The sequence below is a fragment of the Fusarium tjaetaba genome, assembly GCF_013396195.1.
Source record: "Fusarium tjaetaba strain NRRL 66243 chromosome Unknown NRRL66243_c0000065, whole genome shotgun sequence".
Taxonomy (NCBI): Eukaryota; Fungi; Ascomycota; class Sordariomycetes; order Hypocreales; family Nectriaceae; genus Fusarium; species Fusarium tjaetaba.
In genome coordinates this window covers 21,660-40,295 of record NW_023501261.1, presented here as the reverse complement: position 1 = coordinate 40,295, position 18,636 = coordinate 21,660, and the positions used below count along the sequence as shown (strand labels likewise).

Below are 18,636 nucleotides of genomic sequence, written 5' to 3'. Positions count from 1 at the left end.
GGGGGGGCGTACTCGCTCAGAGGTGCAACTTGAAAGGGCAGCTGACTGGTTGACGATCCATCGGTTGCTGGTGTTGGGCCTATCCTGCCAAGCATGACGAGAAGGCTGGGTAGGATTAGGAAAAAAGCGGGAGAAGGGCTTTGGCTCTATTTAAGAACAGACCTTCTTTTTGTGTGTGGAGAGATGTTTCTTATGCAACTCCTTAATTTCAAATCTTTGATGCACAACCTCCCGCCATCCCCTACTCAATATATTTGAGTTTATTTTCTATTTGGAATTGTACGACGATCCTCATCTTATCTTGCACACGCCTCCAGATCTTAGCTGCCATGGCATCATCTGTGCTTGACGTCTCATCCCCGCGGGGAGCTGCCGTGCCAATCTCGTTTACACGAGGTACATGCAGTCGACCTAGCTTCTTGACTGTCACAGAGGCATTCTTCCACTATGCCACCACACAGCCTTCGGCAACTGCGGCACGAGATCTCTCTGCCGAGCCAGCTGTCGAGATAAGCTATGGTGAGCTTGCTGAACGAAGCATCCGGTTGGCGCAACGGTTACGAAGTCTGGGCGTCATGCCGGGACATCGTGTGCCGCTTGTTGTCAAGCGTGGTGTTGGTATGTTGGTTGGTATACTTTCTATCTTGTCTTGTGGAGCTCAGTATGTTCCTCTCGATGGAGGCGTAGTGGCAGATGAGACCTTGCGGTTTGTGTTACAGCAGACCGGTGGGAGGATAGCTTTGTCTTCAAAGGCTACGGCACATCGTATCACGAGCACGGATGTAACAGATGTTGTCATCATCGAGGATGAGGACATCAGTAATCAAAGCATCGAAGACTTTACTCCAGTGAGTAAGCCTGAGGATGGCTGCTATGTGATATATACATCAGGTATGTGAGTATATCTTCACTACTCTTCATAGCCCTAACAAGCTTTAGGTACAACAGGTACACCAAAAGGAGTCGACGTCACTCACAACAATGTGACAAACTTGTTATGCCAAGCACCAGGAAACTTGGGTATTGGCCCTGGAACATGTGTTGGCCAAGTGCTGAACGTCAGCTTTGATATGGGTAAGCAAGCCAAATATTCAAAGGCAAACAGCCATACTGACATTCAGTTTGAAGCTGCTTGGGAGACTCTTGGTTGTCTATCAAATGGTGGAACCTTGGTAATGCGGGGCTCTGACTGGTCAAAGGCCCTAAAACAAGTGAGTTTACCATGTCCAAGTGTTGGACTAGCCACTGACTATCATAGATCGATGTCCTCATCTGCACACCCAGCATCCTCTCAAAGTACAACCCACAGGATTTCCCAAGATTGAAGACCGTTGCCACAGCAGGAGAGCCTAGTTCCCAACAGTCAGTGCCCTCCTTTCACTTCCTTCTTGATCTCAACTGACCAATCTAGACTCGCTGACCTATGGGCATCTCATGTCTCATACTTCAACTGCTATGGCCCAACAGAAACTACCATTGTTAACACCATGCACCAGCACCAAACAGGCCAGCCTCTCTCCATCGGTAGACCAACACCAGGAAACAATGTTTATATCCTAGACGAGTTTCTTGTTCCAGTGCCTGTTGGAGAAGTTGGTAATGTTTGGGCGGGTGGTGCAGGCGTCGCTCGTGGCTATGTCGACTTGCCAGACAAGACAACTGAGAGGTTCAGACCTGACCCTTTCACTCAAGACGGGTGAGTTTTCAAGGCATGAGATAGTTGGAAAATACGCTGACCTTGAACTCAGTTCAAATATGTACAACACTGGTGATCTCTGCCAATGGAACCCTGACGGTACCCTCCATATACTCGGCCGCATAGACGACCAAGTCAAAGTCAAAGGCTTCCGCGTCGAACTCGACGGCGTAACAGCCTGCATAAAATCCTGCCCCTCCGTCCAATCCGCCACTGCCCTCCTCATCAACAATGAGATCCACGCCTTCATCACCCCCAACCACTGCCCCATCCCCGTTGTCGAAGCGCATCTCAAGACCCTTCAGCCCTACTACGCCATGCCAACGCACTACCACCAACTGGACAGTCTTCCTATGACTCCAAACGGAAAGATCGATAAGCGAGCTCTGAGGATGAAAGAGATGGTGGAGGTTGATAAACCTAAGCCTGCTGTTCTGCATGCGCGTATGGATTCCAATACCTCGAGTGCTACGCAGCTTAGTTCTTTCTCTGATGCGAGTGATACGACGCTTATTAATGAGCATCAGTATGATCTTGAGAAGGCTCTTCCTGAGAAGGATATGCCTAAGCATGCGAGAGGATTACGCCACAGACTTCTCATTGTTTATCGTCGGCTGTTTTCCCTTGTTGGACTCTTCAACATCGGTGCTGCTATTGCTCTCCTCCTGACTGGTATCACTAGAGAGTGGATGGGTATCATCACAGCCATCAACCTAGCCACGGCTGTTCTTGTCCGTCAAGAATTTGTCATCAACGCCCTCTACACTATTACATGTAGTGTCCCCAAGTCCTGGCCTCTCGCTATCAGGACCCGATGCGCAAAGATCTATCATCTCGGTGGAGTTCACTCCGGCGCAGCTGTCAGCGCGGGAGCATGGCTTCTTGCAACAAACATCGCCGACATCGCTTGTTCCTTCGGAAGCTGTGCCAACTGGGGCAGTTTATCCATCGCTTCTCAAGTCATCTCTTGGATCTTGTCTGCCATGTTCGTTGGCATGATCGGAATGGCTTGGCCTTCAGTTCGCAAGCAATATCACGATCTCTTCGAGAGAACTCACCGCTTTGCTGGATGGACTATGCTCGCTCTCTTCTGGGTGCAAACCGTGCTTTCAGCCCACGACAACACTCCTTCTGGTACTACACTTGGAGAATCCTGCGTCAAGTCGCCTGCTTTCTGGTTACTGGCTGTAGCGACAGCCAGTGTTGCTTCTTCCTGGTGCTTCCTCAGAAAAGTCCCCGTTGAAGCTGAGAAACTCTCCGACCACGCTATCAGACTTCACTTTGACTACACTGTACCCGTCAACGGTTCCTTCACCCGTCTCTCTCACAAACCTCTCAAGGAGTGGCATTCCTTCGCCACTATCCCGGCTCCCGAAGCCATCAACGGTCGATCAAAGGGCTACTCCCTTGTCGTCTCTAATGCCGGCGACTGGACAAAGTCCACCATCCAAGACGGCCCCTCTCACATCTGGACACGCGGTGTCCCAACCTGCGGCGTCATGCGCATCGCAACGCTCTTCAACCGCGTCGTCCTCATCGCAACAGGCTCCGGCATCGGTCCTGTTCTCGGACATATCCAGAACCCAACATGTCCCACACAACTCATCTGGTCAACAAAGAACCCTGAAGAAACCTTTGGGGAGGAGATCTGCCAGACTATCAGCGAGCGCATTCCCAACGCGGTCATCCACGATACTAAGAAGCTCGGGAGACCTGACTTGGTGAAGATGGGCTACAATCTGGTAAAGGCCTTCAAAGCTGAGGCAGTCATCATCATTGCGAATGAGAAGATTACGAAAAAGGTGGTTTATGGTTTGGAAACGCGTGGTGTTCCAGCTTATGGTGCTATCTGGGATAGTTAAGTTCACGATTTGATTTTGGAGTTTTGAGTTTGGACGTCTGTCTGTATTCATGTCTGGGATGAGTTTTATGCCGGAAACGATTTCGATACGATGAATGATTACATGTTATGATCTGAAACAATATTCGTCAAGATTCGCGCGTTGGAATGTAGTCGTGCTTGGCATCGGAGGCTGAGATTGAGTTTGGGGCTGGATTGACTTTGAGGCTGGATTGACTTTGAGGTTGACCTGGGGCCCCCGTTACAATCCGATTGAGTTCTGAGATCGACGATGGCTGAAGCGAGCGAAGAATGCACGGAGAGGGTGAAGATAACAGACTGTTCCATCGCTGCAGATCATGTCGCTGGGGATCCCAGTCCGGATCGTGTTTGACTCAGTGACGCAGATCATTATGCTCGGCTATTACTTTACACAATACCAGAAACTCTCATTCCTGACTGGATAACGTATGTGTGATATTTAAATGTAAGATGCCGCTTCAAAGATATGGCTGTACGCGCCGCGAGGCACTCAAATAGTCTGAAATGAACGAAACGAAATAAACCCTTCCCTTCGCTACACCTGATTGTACGGGGATCCAAAGGCCAACCAATCAGCCTCCGGGTCGGGCACTCCGTTGTTTCTGGTTGGTTCCCGCATCGGCTGTAACTGTAGCTGTGACTGGCTGCTTGAACTTGCTGACACTCGAGGACAATTGAAGAACTCAAAGACGTCGATGCTATCAAGCTCGCTGAGAGACGTAGCTTGTGTTGATGTTGGTTCAAGGCCGGAGTGTCGTGCTGTCGATGTAAGAGTCACTAGGTCATATGCACTCCTGTGATTGTTAGTCGAGATGTCAAGCCTGTTTCAAGACGCGGGGACTTGCCTTCGCATAGCTGAGAAATTCATGTCGCCCTGTCGAGCTCTCTGGACAACACGATGCAGGATCTTGGAGTAATTGTTCGCAACCTCCCAATGTTGCCCAACATCTCGCAACGTATCAATAAAGAAGTCAATCTGCGAGTCCATGGGACATCCAACCGTCGCAGCATGTACAAGAAGTAATCTCGCAGCAACCCAAAGCGAAAAGGCAAATGAAGGACCCAGGAGATTCAGGCCATCAGCCTCAAGAACATCTTTGGTGATGTCCCCCAAACTCTGCACAGCAGATAAACATCTCTGCATGGCGTAGTGCGAAGGAACAAAGATGTGAGAACGAACTGTGGGATATGCCGCTGAGGAGTGCAGTCTCACAGCAGCCGTTACATACGCGCTATGCAGCATGAACCAGTTCGCCACGCGACTCGCAGGGTCAGAATGGCAAAGAGCAGAGATCTTGCTATATTCGCTCGGCAAGCTCTGCAGCCAACCATCCAGCGTCCTGTCCAGATTCCGATATGTGTTGCGCCATTCAGCCATGTCGCTCGATGAAGTCACATCAACAGGCGTTTTGAGAAACTCGTGGATTCTGCTAACAATGACAAGAATCTCACAGTGATAAGCGAAGCTGCCGAGGTTCTCGGGTTTGTTGACGAGATATGTCATGATCGGTGATTGCTTTTCGTTATAGGGACTCAAAGAGCGTGTTTCGACTGGCACGTTCTTTGAGAAGAGGTCGTATGAGCAGGGGAGGAAGCGGTTGATTTTTTTGTCGTTAAGAATGAAGTCAAAGTTCGGTGTTGCGATTGTTGCGTATCGATCTAGAACATAGATCATCCAGTATAATCGTCTTCGTCCCTCGTCTTCAATCCAAGATTCGGGTTTGCCAGCGGTGACTCTGTGAGATGAAGCGGTGCGCGTAACCTCAGAAGCATCCGCGGATAGAAAGACGCTGCTTTCTTCGCTCAGTCCCAGCTGCCTGACGTTTTGTGCCAGTAAAGACAGTAGATTCCAGCCTCGCGGGCCATTGGAGGTTCCCAGCTCATCCAGAGTGATGATTACAAGAGCTCTCATCGCAGGTATGGTAGTATGCTCCATAGCGTACAACTGGACTGTATGCTTGGCGATCTTGTGATAATATGAACTCATCTCTGGTGATAACCTCGGATCCTTGAGGAAGCGCAACGTGGTAGCCACAATCGCGTAGAGCAGTATCCGATCTGCTTCCTCCATAGAAGTTGAGCCAAAGAAGGTGGCAAAGATGGTCTTGCGCTCAAGAATAGGACACCATGTGTTGCAGTGCTTGAAGTATAGATCTACCAAGCTGTAGATGATGTCGTGAGGCGGTAGATCAATCGTGTACGACTGAAACGATGGATCTCGCCTTACGCCAGCTGGATTCGGCGCAGTACTGGATTGACTTGGCGTTGGTGCACTGGCGCCTTGCTGAGTCTGCATCGGCGACTGAGTAGTGTTCTGGTTGTTTATGGGCTGCCATGGACTTGTGATGCCCGGTGATCTCGCCTGCGAGAAAGAAGACTGTCTTGGAAGACTTGTGTTTGGCGTCGGTCTCCCATCCACTTGCGGTGGTCCATACCCGTTGTTTATTGACGGCGATACACCTGGAGAACCGACTGAAGAGTGATCTTGAACGATATGCTCCTCCACTCGTCTTCCCAACGCTTGAAGCAGCGCATCAATCCTGTTGACCTTTGCCTCAAGCTCAATGCTAAAGCCATTACGCGCAGCGCCTGGTTTCTGCCTCTCAAGGTAAACACAAGCTCTGTTATGTCTCGCGCACCACGAACAAGCAGGTTCAGCGCGATCGCATTTAACCTTGCGCGCCTTGCACATCTCACAGCTACCACGCCATTCAGCTTCAATTTCTCAATCGATACAGAGCGTACATACGATATCTTCTGATGCTTCTCCCTCCTGCGCTTCTTGTTAGGACCGGCGCTGGTCATTCTGGACTCGTCGCCGCTGGACCCATCGTCGTTGCTCAAGGTCGAATTTGCCTCTTCCTCAGCAATTGAGGGTCCGCTCATTGACGTGGATGGCATGTCGATCTCTCTGTCACTCTCTCCGCAGTCTGGGGAAACAAACTACTGGGGAATGGAATAAGCAGCAGAAACCTTGCACGGTCTGTTATCGGGGTTTTTAGTGGAGGTGAGAAACGTGTTGTTGGGTATGAGATCGGATGCGACAGGCGGAGTAAGGCCGAAGCCGCGGGAAGGGGAAGAGAAAATCTGGAGGTGTCACAGAGTGGAGCACCCCAAGTTAATTGACTAATACTGGGTCTAGTGAAGTCAATGGCCAAGCAGAAGCACTAAATCCATCCAGTAGCACGCAAGAAGCACTGAACACCAAGACAATATCACTGCATCACTCAATTGCAACCATTCAATTCAAGTGCCAATGCAATGGAACTACAACACTGCACTGCAAAAAAACAGTCGCGGTCCAGTAGAAATGCATGTGGTCCAACGTTGCAGGCGGTATCCCTGTCTAGCCAAAAGCCAAGTACCTTACGTGCTGCGGTTGGTCGACAAGGAGCAATATCCATGTCGTGGTTTCAACAAAGACCTTCTATCTATGGTTAACCTTGCATTGCCGTTACGCATGTGACATGTGCATCTTCGGACCACAAACACCGGCATATGTAGACTGAATTATGAGGGAAATATTCTTTTTTTGCCGGATCACTCGGGGGTTTGACGACAAACATCCCGATCCTTGACTTGGCCTGTGAAGGATGCCACACCAGCAGATTCTACAGATTCCCCCCTCTCCCGGAAATAACAATAAAAGTGCGGAGCCGCTCATGGTACGATCACGAAAGAGTCTAGTGGTTGTTCCAGAACAAGTCAAGTTCCATATTTATTCACATCCCTCGTGGCCACTACTGCACGTCGGGCTTATATCTGGTTACCTTCTTGGTACAGGTTGGTGTTCCATCAGGCAGCAGTATTTGGGACCATCCATGTCAAACATACTAGTACAGAATCAGACCTAATCAAGCTAATTAATGTAACTACCTACATACGGAGTACAGAGCTAACTAACAAACAAACAAAAAAGCAAGCAAGCAAATCAATCTACTCGTTGGCCCATCCCTTGGACATCTCAACCGCTTTGGTCCATCGACTGAACCGCTTCGTCGCTTCTTCCTCGGCGATCTGCGGTTTAAAAATGGTGCGACCCTGAGTATTCACCTCCTTCAATTCATCAAAGCTCTTCCAGATGCCGACGGCGAAGCCGGCCGCGATAGCTGCACCTAGTGCAGTTGTCTCACGCATGCCTGGTCTGTTGACAGGGATCCCAATAAGGTCAGACTGGGTCTGCAAAAGTGTCAGCAAAGTACTCCCACGAGATCAAGAACAAGGATTCTCAAAGTAATTCCTTTACGTACCTGCATGATGAGATCCGAGTTGCACATGCCACCGTCGACGGCCAGCTCCGTCAGCGCATGTCCGCTGTCCTTCTCCATCGAGTCGAGAATGGCCTTTGTCTGAAAACACGTCGCCTCCAGCGTCGCTCTCGCAACGTGCCCGCGCTGCGTGTACGCCGTAATACCAAAGATCGTGCCTCGCGCATCGTCAATCCAGTACGGCGCAAACAGGCCGCTAAAGGCCGTTACAAAGGTGCACCCACCATTATCTTCCACAGTCTCCGCGAGCGCGCTGAGCTTGGCTGACGACTCGATGAAGCCAAAGTTGTCAACTAAAAACTTTACGCTTGACCCCGCGACGGCGATGCTGCCTTCGAGGGCGTACATGGTGTTGCCCTCGCCAAAGTCAAAGGCTACCGTTGTGAGAAGTCCGTGTGTGGAGATCACGGGCTTGGAACCAACGTTGTAGAGCAGAAAGCAGCCTGTGCCATATGTGTTCTTGGCGAGACCGGGGGTGAAGCCCTTCTGTCCAACAAGAGCTGCAGACTGGTCGCCCAGACATCCAGTGATCTTGACGCCCTTGAGCGACGTCTTAGCAAGTGTGCCGTAGGCCTTGCTATCAGACGACCGCACGATTCTTGGCAGCGTAATCTTCTTGTCATCGATTCTGAACCAGTCCAGAATATCCTCGTCATACTGCAAAGACTCGAGATTCATAAACATGGTCCTCGACGCATTTGACGGGTCAGAAACGTAGACATCTCGGTCCGTTCCGCCGTTGAGCTTGTACGTAAGCCAAGTGTCCACCGTTCCAAAAGCGAGAACACCGCGCTCGTAAGCATCTTTGACTTCGGGGATGTTTTCGAGAAGCCAGAGAAGTTTGCTGACGGAGGGATATGTGGAGAGTGGAATTCCGCATCGCGAAATCAACTCGCTCGCGCCAAGACGGCGCTTCAGACGACGGACTAGATCTTTCGATCGTGTGTCTGTCCAGACGATGGCGTTGTGCAGCGCATTGCCGGTGGTCTTGTCCCAGACAACAGTAGTCTCACGCTGGTTTGTGATACCAACGGCCTTGATCTGCTCTCTCGAGTGACCTTGACCTTCAAAGGCTTCTACAGCGCCATCAATGCACTGTTCCACAGAGCTGATGAGCTCTTCAGGATCATGCTCATGCCATCTAAACCAAACATCAACAATCATTCACGTAGTCATGTAGCAGACGAAACTTACCCAGGATGAGGATAGTATTGCTTGAATTCAAGCTGATGCGTAGCTACAACCTCGCCACTGGTGTCAAAGATCAGGAAGCGAGAACTTGTCGTACCCTGATCGATGGCACCAATAAAGGTAGGATTCGGTTTTCCGTTGAGCATAGGCATAGTGAGAGATGGGGATGCAGTGAAAAATTGCGGGGAAACGTGTCAGATCCGGGGAGAGCGAATGCAACAGTGACTAAAGAGGTAGCAGCAGAAACGAAGCGTACAACAGCAGCAGAATTGATTGGGGACTGCAGGATCAAAAGCGTATCATATTGGGGTGTTTAAGTATCTGCCATCTCGGGTTCAGTAATGGCAACAAACACCGAGATTTCAGATGTAAAGTGCATCTCGGGGAAGTATTTCCCACCACCCTGGGCATGTAATCTGCGGGGTATCGAAATCCTTCTCAGCATTGGCAGAGTGTCTCACGCACACCCCTTGTAATACCAGCAACCAACGTCACTTTCCTGATGTAGCCTGCAAGCCTCGGCTTGGTGATACCGAAATACAGAGCCCATGTCACCAGACAAAAACCCATCGGGGATCTAACAAGCGAAAACAGACCAACAACACCTACCGATGCAGGCATGTATGTACATCTGATAGAGAGAGAGGGGTTCGTTCATGTTACGTTTCCCCGCAGTCTTGTTCCAGAAGCTCGACTTGGCGGGTCTGGGATAAACACACCTTGACCATACCTTAATTCCCAGCCAAGCCAACCTCGGCCAAGCGGATGTGCAAATCCTTTTCTCTTTTCGCACGACGATCCGGGGTTTGGTTTGGTTCATACTGTGGAGTAGCAATATGCAAACACAAAGTCTCGAACGTGCAACCCCCCCTCTATTCTCCATCCCACCCGGCCTTCGGTGTAAGCAACCTGATCAGAGCAGATTCTTCGGTGATGATATCCACGTTCTGAACGCCCGTTTCTTTTCCATCTCTCGGCGTGTGCCGCCGAGCGGCATTGCTGGTACTCTTGCACAGCCGCCGTCCAAGCTTTCGTATCGCGGCCGCACCATGGTTCGATCCATCGGGTGTAGTCGCTGCGTCTCCCCGTGCTCCATTTCCCTCACTCTTTCCTAACGCAGTGGCGGATCGACATGCTTGCCAGAAGCCCACTTCGTTGGTGATGTCTGATAACCTCGCGGTCTTCGGTATGCTCTGCATGTAGAGAGGGTGGTGTTTGCAAATACCGAGGCCGAAGAGGATCCCCATCTTCTTGGGGATGAGATGAGGGGCAAAAAAGGACATCCCAGGCTTCGTGCGTTTTGCTGACCATAAATTGTAACGTGATCCCCAGAGATGCTTGATGACGCCAATCCTCTCAGTGTAACCTGTCTCTGCCAACCTTTTCTCCTCTTTCTTGTCTCAAAGATCAATCTTCACAGGGCTCACTCACTCTAGGATGCCTATCCCTACCATGAACGACTCCATCTCTGAATCTTCTGTGCACAAATCCTCAATCCCCACTAAAGTCGAGATGAGCCAGAATGAAAAGTACAGCGAGGCTCCGAGTGAACCGCCCACCATTCCTCCCCCGCCGGAGCAGTATGCCTGGAGTCGAGTGAGGGAGTACTGCCAAGATGCCTTTTCAGAATTCTTCGGTACTTTCATTCTCCTCCTCTTTGGTGACGGCGTCGTTGCTCAGGTTGTCCTCAGTCGGGGAACAAAGGGTGATTACCAGAGTATCTCATGGGGATGGGGGTAAGTCGTTATTACCGCGGCCAATTGAGCTCATACTGACGTGAATACAGTCTCGGTGTCATGCTTGGAGTATACGTTGGCGGTAAATCAGGTGGTCACTTGAACCCAGCCGTGACTCTCGCCAACTGTATATTCAGAGGTCATCCGTGGAGAAAGTTCCCAGTGTATGCCGTCGCTCAAGTCCTTGGAGCAATGTGTGCTGCTGCCGTCGTGTACGGCAACTACAAGTCTGCCTTTGATGCTTATGAAGGCGGACCAGGAATTCGAACAGTGATTGGCGAGAATGCAACCGCCGGTGTATTCTGCACGTATCCAGCTGAATTCATGACACGCACTGGCATGTTCTTCTCTGAATTCATCGCCAGCACGATTCTGCAGTTTGTTATCTTTGCTATGGCTGATAGCGCTAACATCGGTGCTGGTCCTTTGATGCCGCTTGGCTTGTTCTTCCTGATCTTTGGAATCGGTGCTTGCTTCGGTTGGGAGACTGGTTATGCCATCAACTTGGCTCGTGATTTTGGACCTCGTTTGGTTTCGTACATGATCGGATATGGAAGTGAGGTTTGGTCTGCTGGCGGGTACTACTTCTGGGTGAGTCCAACAGCAATACCTCGACTCTCAATATCAACTGACAGTGAAATCCAGATCCCCATGGTGGCGCCCTTTATGGGATGTGCTTTCGGTGGCCTTCTGTATGATGTCTTTATCTATACAGGACCCAGTCCGATCAACACGCCAGGCATGGGTCTCCCACGTCTCTTGAGCCCTCGTCGCTCGACGTGGTCCAACACTTACAGTGCTTCCTCTCCCGTATAGGCGTGTGCGATCTTTGAAGATCCGAGTGCTTTCATGGTGAGGGCGAGACCGTAGACAGTGGTTGAAATTCGCGTCGTGAGATGCAGAGACATGGCCTAAACAGTGGCGCTAAAATGGCAGATTATTCGTTTTGGGGAGCAGCGAGCCTAGCATACGAGAATGGCGTTCGTGTTCATTTTTTTTTTTTTTGCTCGTTGCTTGTTTGCGGCGGCGGTGTTGAGTGTCGGTTGATAGCGTAGATAATAAGCTCATGCTATGACTCAAAATTCTGAAATGATCGTGATCGGTGGACGGCGATAACATATTACAATCGCGGTTGTCTAAGTCTGCAAGCTGTTAGCAATCTGTGATAGAAAAAGGCAATTTTCTTTCTTGAAGAGGAGTGTCTGTGACGGATTGGTATTGCATCGTTTTTTGTCGAAACTCGAAGCATGAGTCAAGTACCTAGGCTCCAAGACGTCGGGGTGTAGGAAGCCCATGACCTCGATCTGAGATGATAAAATCTCGTATTGGTCATGGAACTGTATCGTAATAGGAATGATTTTGGAATGGACTCTTTGTATCTTGATCAGAAGTTGTCGGTCTCTATGCAGTCCGCGGTCGCCGTCTTTGTTGTGTCGCTGTCGGTTCGAATGAGGTACTCACCAATTGGATGGTCGTCGCCGCTAACGGTCAGCCACCAACCCTAGACCTTCAGCACTCTCAACCTCTCGCTCCCTCTGCGTCGGCACAACAGCACTGTGAACCTCGAAATGAGCATTAAAATGCATCGTCAATTTCTAGCACTAATAAGTACAGAAGTTGCACAAACATAGCATGTTTGTAATAACACTCAAGCTGGACATGTTGTTAGTTGTATGTCTTTCAGCTCTCAAGCCATCAAAAAGCAAGATCCACCAGTCACGTCACAGTATGACCCTCTTTCGCCTTCTGATTAGTGGAACAATTTGGCGTTCAGAGCAACACATACAGAGCAGAGCAGACATGCAGTTCAGCCAAATGAATAGGCATAGTTTATTTCCCGCATCGTGTTTAGCCAGAAAAGTCATGACCTTCTTGAACCTTTTGACTCTGACCCCAAAGTCTAGAACCTCGGGCTTCCCCTCCCCGACTGTGGGGGCAGCACATGTAACTCTCCGCACGTCGGCGCGGCTGATTATTGTTCCAGGTCACATTCGGGCTTTAGCTTCGGTATCTGCACACCGAGATGCATAAGACCAGGGGTAAACCTCTCATGACGACGTCAGCTTCTCGGTGTTTCCGTCCCGAGGTGCATTAATGGGCTTGAGGCTCAGGACCTCCCGGAATTCCTGTTTGAGCCATGCGACCCAGCCCGCGACGTCTATTGCACCGTTTCTGCGTTTATTACATCTCGCTTGCGGGTCAGATGAGAGATGCTTTGAGTAATTCGGGCTCGAGCAGAGACAGATGATGCATTGCATAGCCTAATTCTGGGTCTGAACCCCCAATCTTTGCTTCTCATGTGCTCCCGTAAAAAACTTGTTAAAACTCAAGCAGTCCATGATATCAGAATTAACCATCGAAGACCCATTTCCAACTCCGCTAATTTATGGAAACTCTCATTCTTGATTCTCCACGATCATCGCGCTTCGATTTACTTCTTATAAACCCCAAAGCCTAACTTGACTCTCTTTCTTTGTTCTATCTGTATCTTTATTTATTCCCCAGACCCAGTCTCCCCCCAAGCTTTTTCACACCTAAGAAACAAGCTTCCCGCGCAAATAATTACTCCAGGCGCATCAACACCCCCAAACACCACACACAAAATGCAGCAAAGACTACGGTCGCTCAAGCGCCCTCTGCTCCTCGCAGCAGCAGCCACAACAACAGTCACCCTCGGCGGAGCATACTACGCCTCCCGCAACAAGACGCACATCGTCGACAAGCCCCTCGTCCCCCTCAAGCGCGATGAAAAGAACCGCATCGTCCCTCCTACATTCAGCGCCACAAAGACCCGCGCCTCGCAACTCGCTGAGCTGCGTCGCAGCGGCGAAGACACAGAATACGACCTGCTCATCATCGGAGGCGGCGCTACAGGAACTGGTATCGCTGTTGACGCCATCACCCGCGGTCTCAAAGTCGCTCTTGTAGAGCGCGATGACTTTTCCTCTGGCACAAGCTCAAAGAGCACCAAGCTCGTCCACGGTGGAGTGCGATATTTGGAAAAGGCTGTTTGGAACCTTGACTATGGTCAATTGCAGCTTGTTATGGAAGCTCTTCGTGAGCGCAAGACATTCCTCAACATTGCGCCTCACTTGTCAAGCTCATTGCCGATTCTACTACCCCTCCAGAAATGGTGGGAGGCTCCCTACTTCTGGGCTGGTACCAAGGCGTACGATCTCCTCGCTGGCTCGCAGGGTCTTGAGAGCTCATACTACATGAGCAAGACCAAAGCCCTCGAGGCATTCCCTCTCCTGCGACGGGAGAACATGGTTGGCGCACTGGTGTACTACGATGGTCAGCACAACGACTCTCGAATGAACGTCGCTCTCGCTCTGACTGCTTCGCACTACGGCGCTACTGTTCTCAACCACGTTGAAGTAACTGGCCTCGAGAAGGATGCCAACGGCAAGATCACGGGCGCTCAAGTCCGCGATGTCCTCGCCTCAAAGGACGGTGACGCCGCTGCCGCTCAGCCCTTCAAGGTCCGCGCCAAGGGCGTCGTCAACGCAACCGGTCCCTTCACTGATGCCATCCACCAAATGGACGATCCCTCTCGCAAGCCTATCGTCGCTCCCGCTTCAGGCGTGCACATCATGCTCCCCAAGGAGATCTGCCCCAACGGTCTTGGTCTTCTCGACGCTGCTACCTCAGATGGTCGTGTCATCTTTGTTCTTCCCTGGCAGGGCTACACTCTCGCTGGTACCACGGATAACCCATGCGAAGTCGAGGCTGCGCCTGTTGCGCAACAGCAGGATGTTGACTTTATCCTCAAGGAAGTCAGCAAGCTCCTAACACCCGAGTCTGTTCTTTCACGCAAGGATGTCCTCGCTGCTTGGTCTGGTAAGTCTCATCTTAATTGACATGACCCAAACATTTCTAACAATTCACAGGCATCCGACCTCTCGTCAAGAACCCCAACGCCAAGAATACCGAGTCCCTCGTCCGAAGCCATCTCATCACCACCTCCCCCTCTGGTCTGCTCACCTGCGCCGGTGGCAAGTGGACCACCTACCGTGAAATGGCCGAGGACACCGTCAACGAGGCCATCAAGCTCTTCGACCTCAAGCCCCAGGCCGTGGCCCTTCCCGACATCAGCGGCGCCGGCGCTTCCGGCTTCACCACCCGCGGCGTCTGCTGCACGCGCAACGTTCCTCTCATCGGCGCCCACGGATACTCCACATCTCTCGCCTCTCAATTGATGGAGGTCTACAACATCGACGCTGACATCGCCGACCATCTCGCCCACAACTACGGTGATCGTGCCTGGACTCTCCTCTCCATATCCCCCGCCCTCAACACCCGTCTCGTCTCCTCTCTCCCTTTCATCGAGGCTGAGGTCTCTCACGGCATTCGCTCCGAAGCCGCCTGCACAATCCCCGACATCATCGCCCGCCGCACCCGTCTCTCATTCCTCGACTCCCACAAGGCTCTCGAGGCTCTTCCCCGCGTTCTCGACATAGCCTCTACAGAACTTCAATGGAGCGCTGCCCGCAAGGAGCAGGAGAAGGCTGATGCTATCAAGTTCCTCGCCTCTATGGGTCTTGAGCAGCAGACCGATGCGCCCGTGCAGGCCTCCCAGGAGGAGAAGATGCCCGCGCGCAGCATTGAGCACGCACCCCGACCTACCCGCGTTGGTGGTCTTGATGTCGACCTGAACGGTCTTGGTGGAACCGGCTCTTACAGCAAGTCGCGCGACGACTAGATGAGCGTTTCCTTTTTAGAGATAGCATGTAGCATATAGAGATTCCCGGCATTGGTTGTGTTATACTTATACTAAAAGCACGGCGCATAGATGCAGGATTATTGGGCTGGGACTGGACACGGCGTCACGGATTTCCTTGATAACTATATATTTTAATGAACTTTCACGATCATCTTCAATTCCCCAAGTTAATGCCTCTAGTGTTGTAGTCTACTCATCCACGTGCTCACATATCTACCTTCGAATTAATCCCCTCCATGTCCGCTGATCAATTGCAGACCATCCCCGCAATCAAATCCTGTTTCGAAAGTCCCCATCGGATCGTCGATGATTTCCTGCATCTCCATAAAATGAGGCTCCATTACATCAAGACCCATCTGGAGCCCCAGACTAAACGTGCTTCGTGACCTAGAGATGAATGACGTAGCAGTTCCGTAACCATGGGTCATGTACGTAACGACCTGAATCCTACGAGTGTGGCTCTATTATTTCCAACTCCACAATGTCGACGACTCTGAATATGACAGTGCTGGAGATGACGGCGCTGAAAATGGAGAAAACCAGGAAAGCGACTATGGGAGGCAAAAAACTCAGGACCTTGACCGTAAGCGATGAAAATATTTGTACATCTAGCCTAAACTTAGGGGACTCTTTGCTAAGTTTATCTTAACACCCTATCTCAACGTCCGCCGATGTTCTCTTGCTCCTCGAGGCCAGGCGAGAGTGGATTGAATGGCAGCAACAGGAAGAGGCGGTACAAGGAGCTGAAATGTCCCGACTATCTGGACTGCCTGGGCCGTGCCATGCGATACATCGATGGCACTGTTTGGAAGCGCGCTATGGACAAGCCCGAACGTGAACTCCGGAGCGTTCGAGACTTGGTATCTGCTGTACTATCCCTGGCAAAACAGTCGTGATGCACAGTTCACACGTGCCTGATATATTGTTGGTATACGCTATATGGCACTATATATCCAAGGCCCGAGTATTGTTTTGTTTATCCATCTCGACAGGTACTCCTTCGGTCGCTTTCGGGCGTAGCCAACTCTTGCTGCTGCTACTGAAAAGTTAGCTTATCTGAGGTCGCAAGAGAATTCGTCAAGACTCACCACTGGCGTGCCCAGCCTTGAGAAGTCTAACAGCAGCACCAAATAATGGTGTACTTGCTGTCGTGATGTAGGTTGTGTTGTCAACCGCCCCAGATTCATCTGCGATCATGAGCACTGGCCATAGTTTCCCGGCCCGAGATGATAAATGGAGGCTCAGGCCTGTTCCGAGGCTCTTGCCGTCCACTCAGGATGCGTCTTATGTATAAACTCGTCAGGGAGTTGCTATTCGCGTCGTCGCCCTGTGACAGCACTGGCGGAGCTGATGCATCACCCATCCGCGCGAGGCAGTTGTTTCTGGACAGCCAAGAGCTTCACCCCAACGGCCAGTAGTAGCTCTCGTGTTCAATGGCAAGGCCAAGAATGAAGCGTGCTGCTTTCTGGGTCGACGCTACGAGGGAATTGTTGAGATATTGTCAAGCTAACCTGCCGAACAGAATGCTGACGCCCGGGCTCAATCCCCTGTCAATCGCGAGGTGATATCGAGCAGCACAGCGTCTTTGATCTTGGCAACAGACTCATCGCTAACTTGCCCCTCTTGAATGAAAGAAAGTTGATGATCTAGTTGACTTATATCTTCACGCAGCTCTGCCAGTTCGTTGCCAACGCTCTCCTCAAATTCTTGGGTATTCTTCTCGACCGTTGTCTCGAGGGCTCCGAAGCTATGGTGTATATCTTGCTGTGACTTGTCGAAAGCTTTGTGTCGTTCTTGGAGTTTCGCTACGGTTTCCCGCAGTTCCTGATTCTCCTTCTCCAAGAATGCAATGCGCTTCGCGTCTGAGTCTTTCGCTTGCTTGAGCATCTGGAGCTCAGCCCAAATGAGCGCGATTTCTTCGGCATGTTCGGTCACAGTATCCTGTCGTGGACGCTTTCTGTCGGGCTTGGGGTCGATCGGAGGCGGCGGCGGTGGGGCTTCGGTTTCTTCATATGACGGCGGTGCAATCGTGTCATCTGCACCAAGCTGGACAACCTTTGCTCCAAGGCCGGCATACATGCTAGCAAGTTGAAAGCGGCTGCTGCAAGATGTCTTGAAAAGACCTTGGCTGACTGCATCGCTGACGGGCTGGAGCTTCGGGGATGCATTGCGCGCCTCGATGTAGACGGTGAAAACAGTTGCCCGAGAGAACTCGCGAATGGCATCTAGCACAACACCTGACCGTGCTCGACCTCCCGGACGTATTGGCTCGAGAGCAGGAGTCGGGGCAAGGATGTCGAGATGGCGATTCAGCTGGAAACGAAGGCCAAGAGCTGGGGACTTGAACTCTTGCTCAACCTCGCTAGAGATGGTCGAGTTTTTAACGAGGTCAAGAGAGATGATGGAGGAAGCGCAAGCTCGAAGTGTGATATCGGATGTGCTGTCAAGGCCTTTGAGCTTGAGGGGTACGTGTATGTCGAAGAGAGAACCTTTGGAATCGAATCGGGTCGTCAACGAAAGAGAGCTGACTTTTGGGTCGGGTTTGGCCAAAATACGTGTCGTGGAATCGGACTACCAAACGTGTTATTGGGAATTCTCGAGCTAAGCGGATGCTAAGCCTTACCTCGTTATCCGACTGCCACTCGATCACAGCACGGGTAGTGAAATGGACGTCAAGGCATGATGAAGTCGACATTCCTGCAACCAGTCAGTTCTACAACGTGATGGAACTTGCCTGCGTAAGCTCCGCACTGCGTCGTGCCAAAACGCGCGCGACCAGAAGAGGGTGAGCTTCGCTGCACAGGCAATCTCTGAATCTCCAGCGCGCTGCGAGACCAGAAACCCCTTCTACAGACCCCGGTTGTTCCAGCAAAGGAGGCTTGACGCGCTCATTTGAAGGGTGCAAGTCGGAGTTTTATACGGTCTGTAGCGCGAGTAGCCGCCTCTTTCTGGACGTGATGCGAGATGTTGTTTTGGAGCTGTGCGTTGATGGGAGGAGGAAGAGGAGGTGATGATGTGAGGGAGAAGACGTGAAGCCTGGAATTGAGGAGAATCGATTCCCACGGAAGAACCTCGGATGAAACCTCGAGAGTGGGTCGCCATGTACAGTAGTTGGCTTAGTATGCACAGTGTAGCTCCCA

The 18,636-nt window shown here is 51.2% G+C and overlaps 7 protein-coding genes across 7 annotated transcripts; 3 read left to right on the top strand and 4 right to left on the bottom strand.

Moving 5' to 3' along the window:
* Positions 1-329: 329 nt before the first annotated feature.
* On the top strand, positions 330-3,558 carry FTJAE_3410 (non-ribosomal peptide synthetase; the record flags this gene model as incomplete). Its single annotated transcript, XM_037349705.1, has 5 exons — positions 330-891; positions 940-1,211; positions 1,259-1,362; positions 1,412-1,696; positions 1,749-3,558. The coding sequence occupies 5 exons, from the start codon at positions 330-332 to the stop codon at positions 3,556-3,558; spliced, it is 3,033 nt and encodes a 1,010-aa protein (XP_037209495.1).
* An 846-nt stretch (positions 3,559-4,404) lies between these two features.
* FTJAE_3409 (Zn(II)2Cys6 transcriptional activator) lies at positions 4,405-6,479 on the bottom strand (the record flags this gene model as incomplete). Its single annotated transcript, XM_037349703.1, has 2 exons — positions 4,405-6,277; positions 6,328-6,479. The coding sequence occupies 2 exons, from the start codon at positions 6,477-6,479 to the stop codon at positions 4,405-4,407; spliced, it is 2,025 nt and encodes a 674-aa protein (XP_037209494.1).
* A 1,035-nt stretch (positions 6,480-7,514) lies between these two features.
* FTJAE_3408 (glycerol kinase) lies at positions 7,515-9,189 on the bottom strand (the record flags this gene model as incomplete). The annotated part of the gene is made up of 3 exons (XM_037349702.1): positions 7,515-7,757; positions 7,829-8,987; positions 9,041-9,189. 3 exons carry the CDS (start codon positions 9,187-9,189, stop codon positions 7,515-7,517), a joined length of 1,551 nt encoding a protein of 516 aa, XP_037209493.1.
* Positions 9,190-9,909: 720 nt separating this feature from the next.
* On the bottom strand, positions 9,910-10,320 carry FTJAE_3407 (uncharacterized protein; the record flags this gene model as incomplete). Its single annotated transcript, XM_037349701.1, has 1 exon — positions 9,910-10,320. One exon carries the CDS (start codon positions 10,318-10,320, stop codon positions 9,910-9,912), a length of 411 nt encoding a protein of 136 aa, XP_037209492.1.
* Positions 10,321-10,489: 169 nt separating this feature from the next.
* On the top strand, positions 10,490-11,589 carry FTJAE_3406 (aquaglyceroporin-like protein; the record flags this gene model as incomplete). Its single annotated transcript, XM_037349700.1, has 3 exons — positions 10,490-10,773; positions 10,824-11,364; positions 11,419-11,589. The coding sequence occupies 3 exons, from the start codon at positions 10,490-10,492 to the stop codon at positions 11,587-11,589; spliced, it is 996 nt and encodes a 331-aa protein (XP_037209491.1).
* A 1,787-nt stretch (positions 11,590-13,376) lies between these two features.
* On the top strand, positions 13,377-15,475 carry FTJAE_3405 (glycerol-3-phosphate dehydrogenase; the record flags this gene model as incomplete). Its single annotated transcript, XM_037349699.1, has 2 exons — positions 13,377-14,613; positions 14,664-15,475. The coding sequence occupies 2 exons, from the start codon at positions 13,377-13,379 to the stop codon at positions 15,473-15,475; spliced, it is 2,049 nt and encodes a 682-aa protein (XP_037209490.1).
* A 1,560-nt stretch (positions 15,476-17,035) lies between these two features.
* On the bottom strand, positions 17,036-18,191 carry FTJAE_3404 (uncharacterized protein; the record flags this gene model as incomplete). Its single annotated transcript, XM_037349698.1, has 2 exons — positions 17,036-18,067; positions 18,120-18,191. The coding sequence occupies 2 exons, from the start codon at positions 18,189-18,191 to the stop codon at positions 17,036-17,038; spliced, it is 1,104 nt and encodes a 367-aa protein (XP_037209489.1).
* Positions 18,192-18,636: the final 445 nt, after the last annotated feature.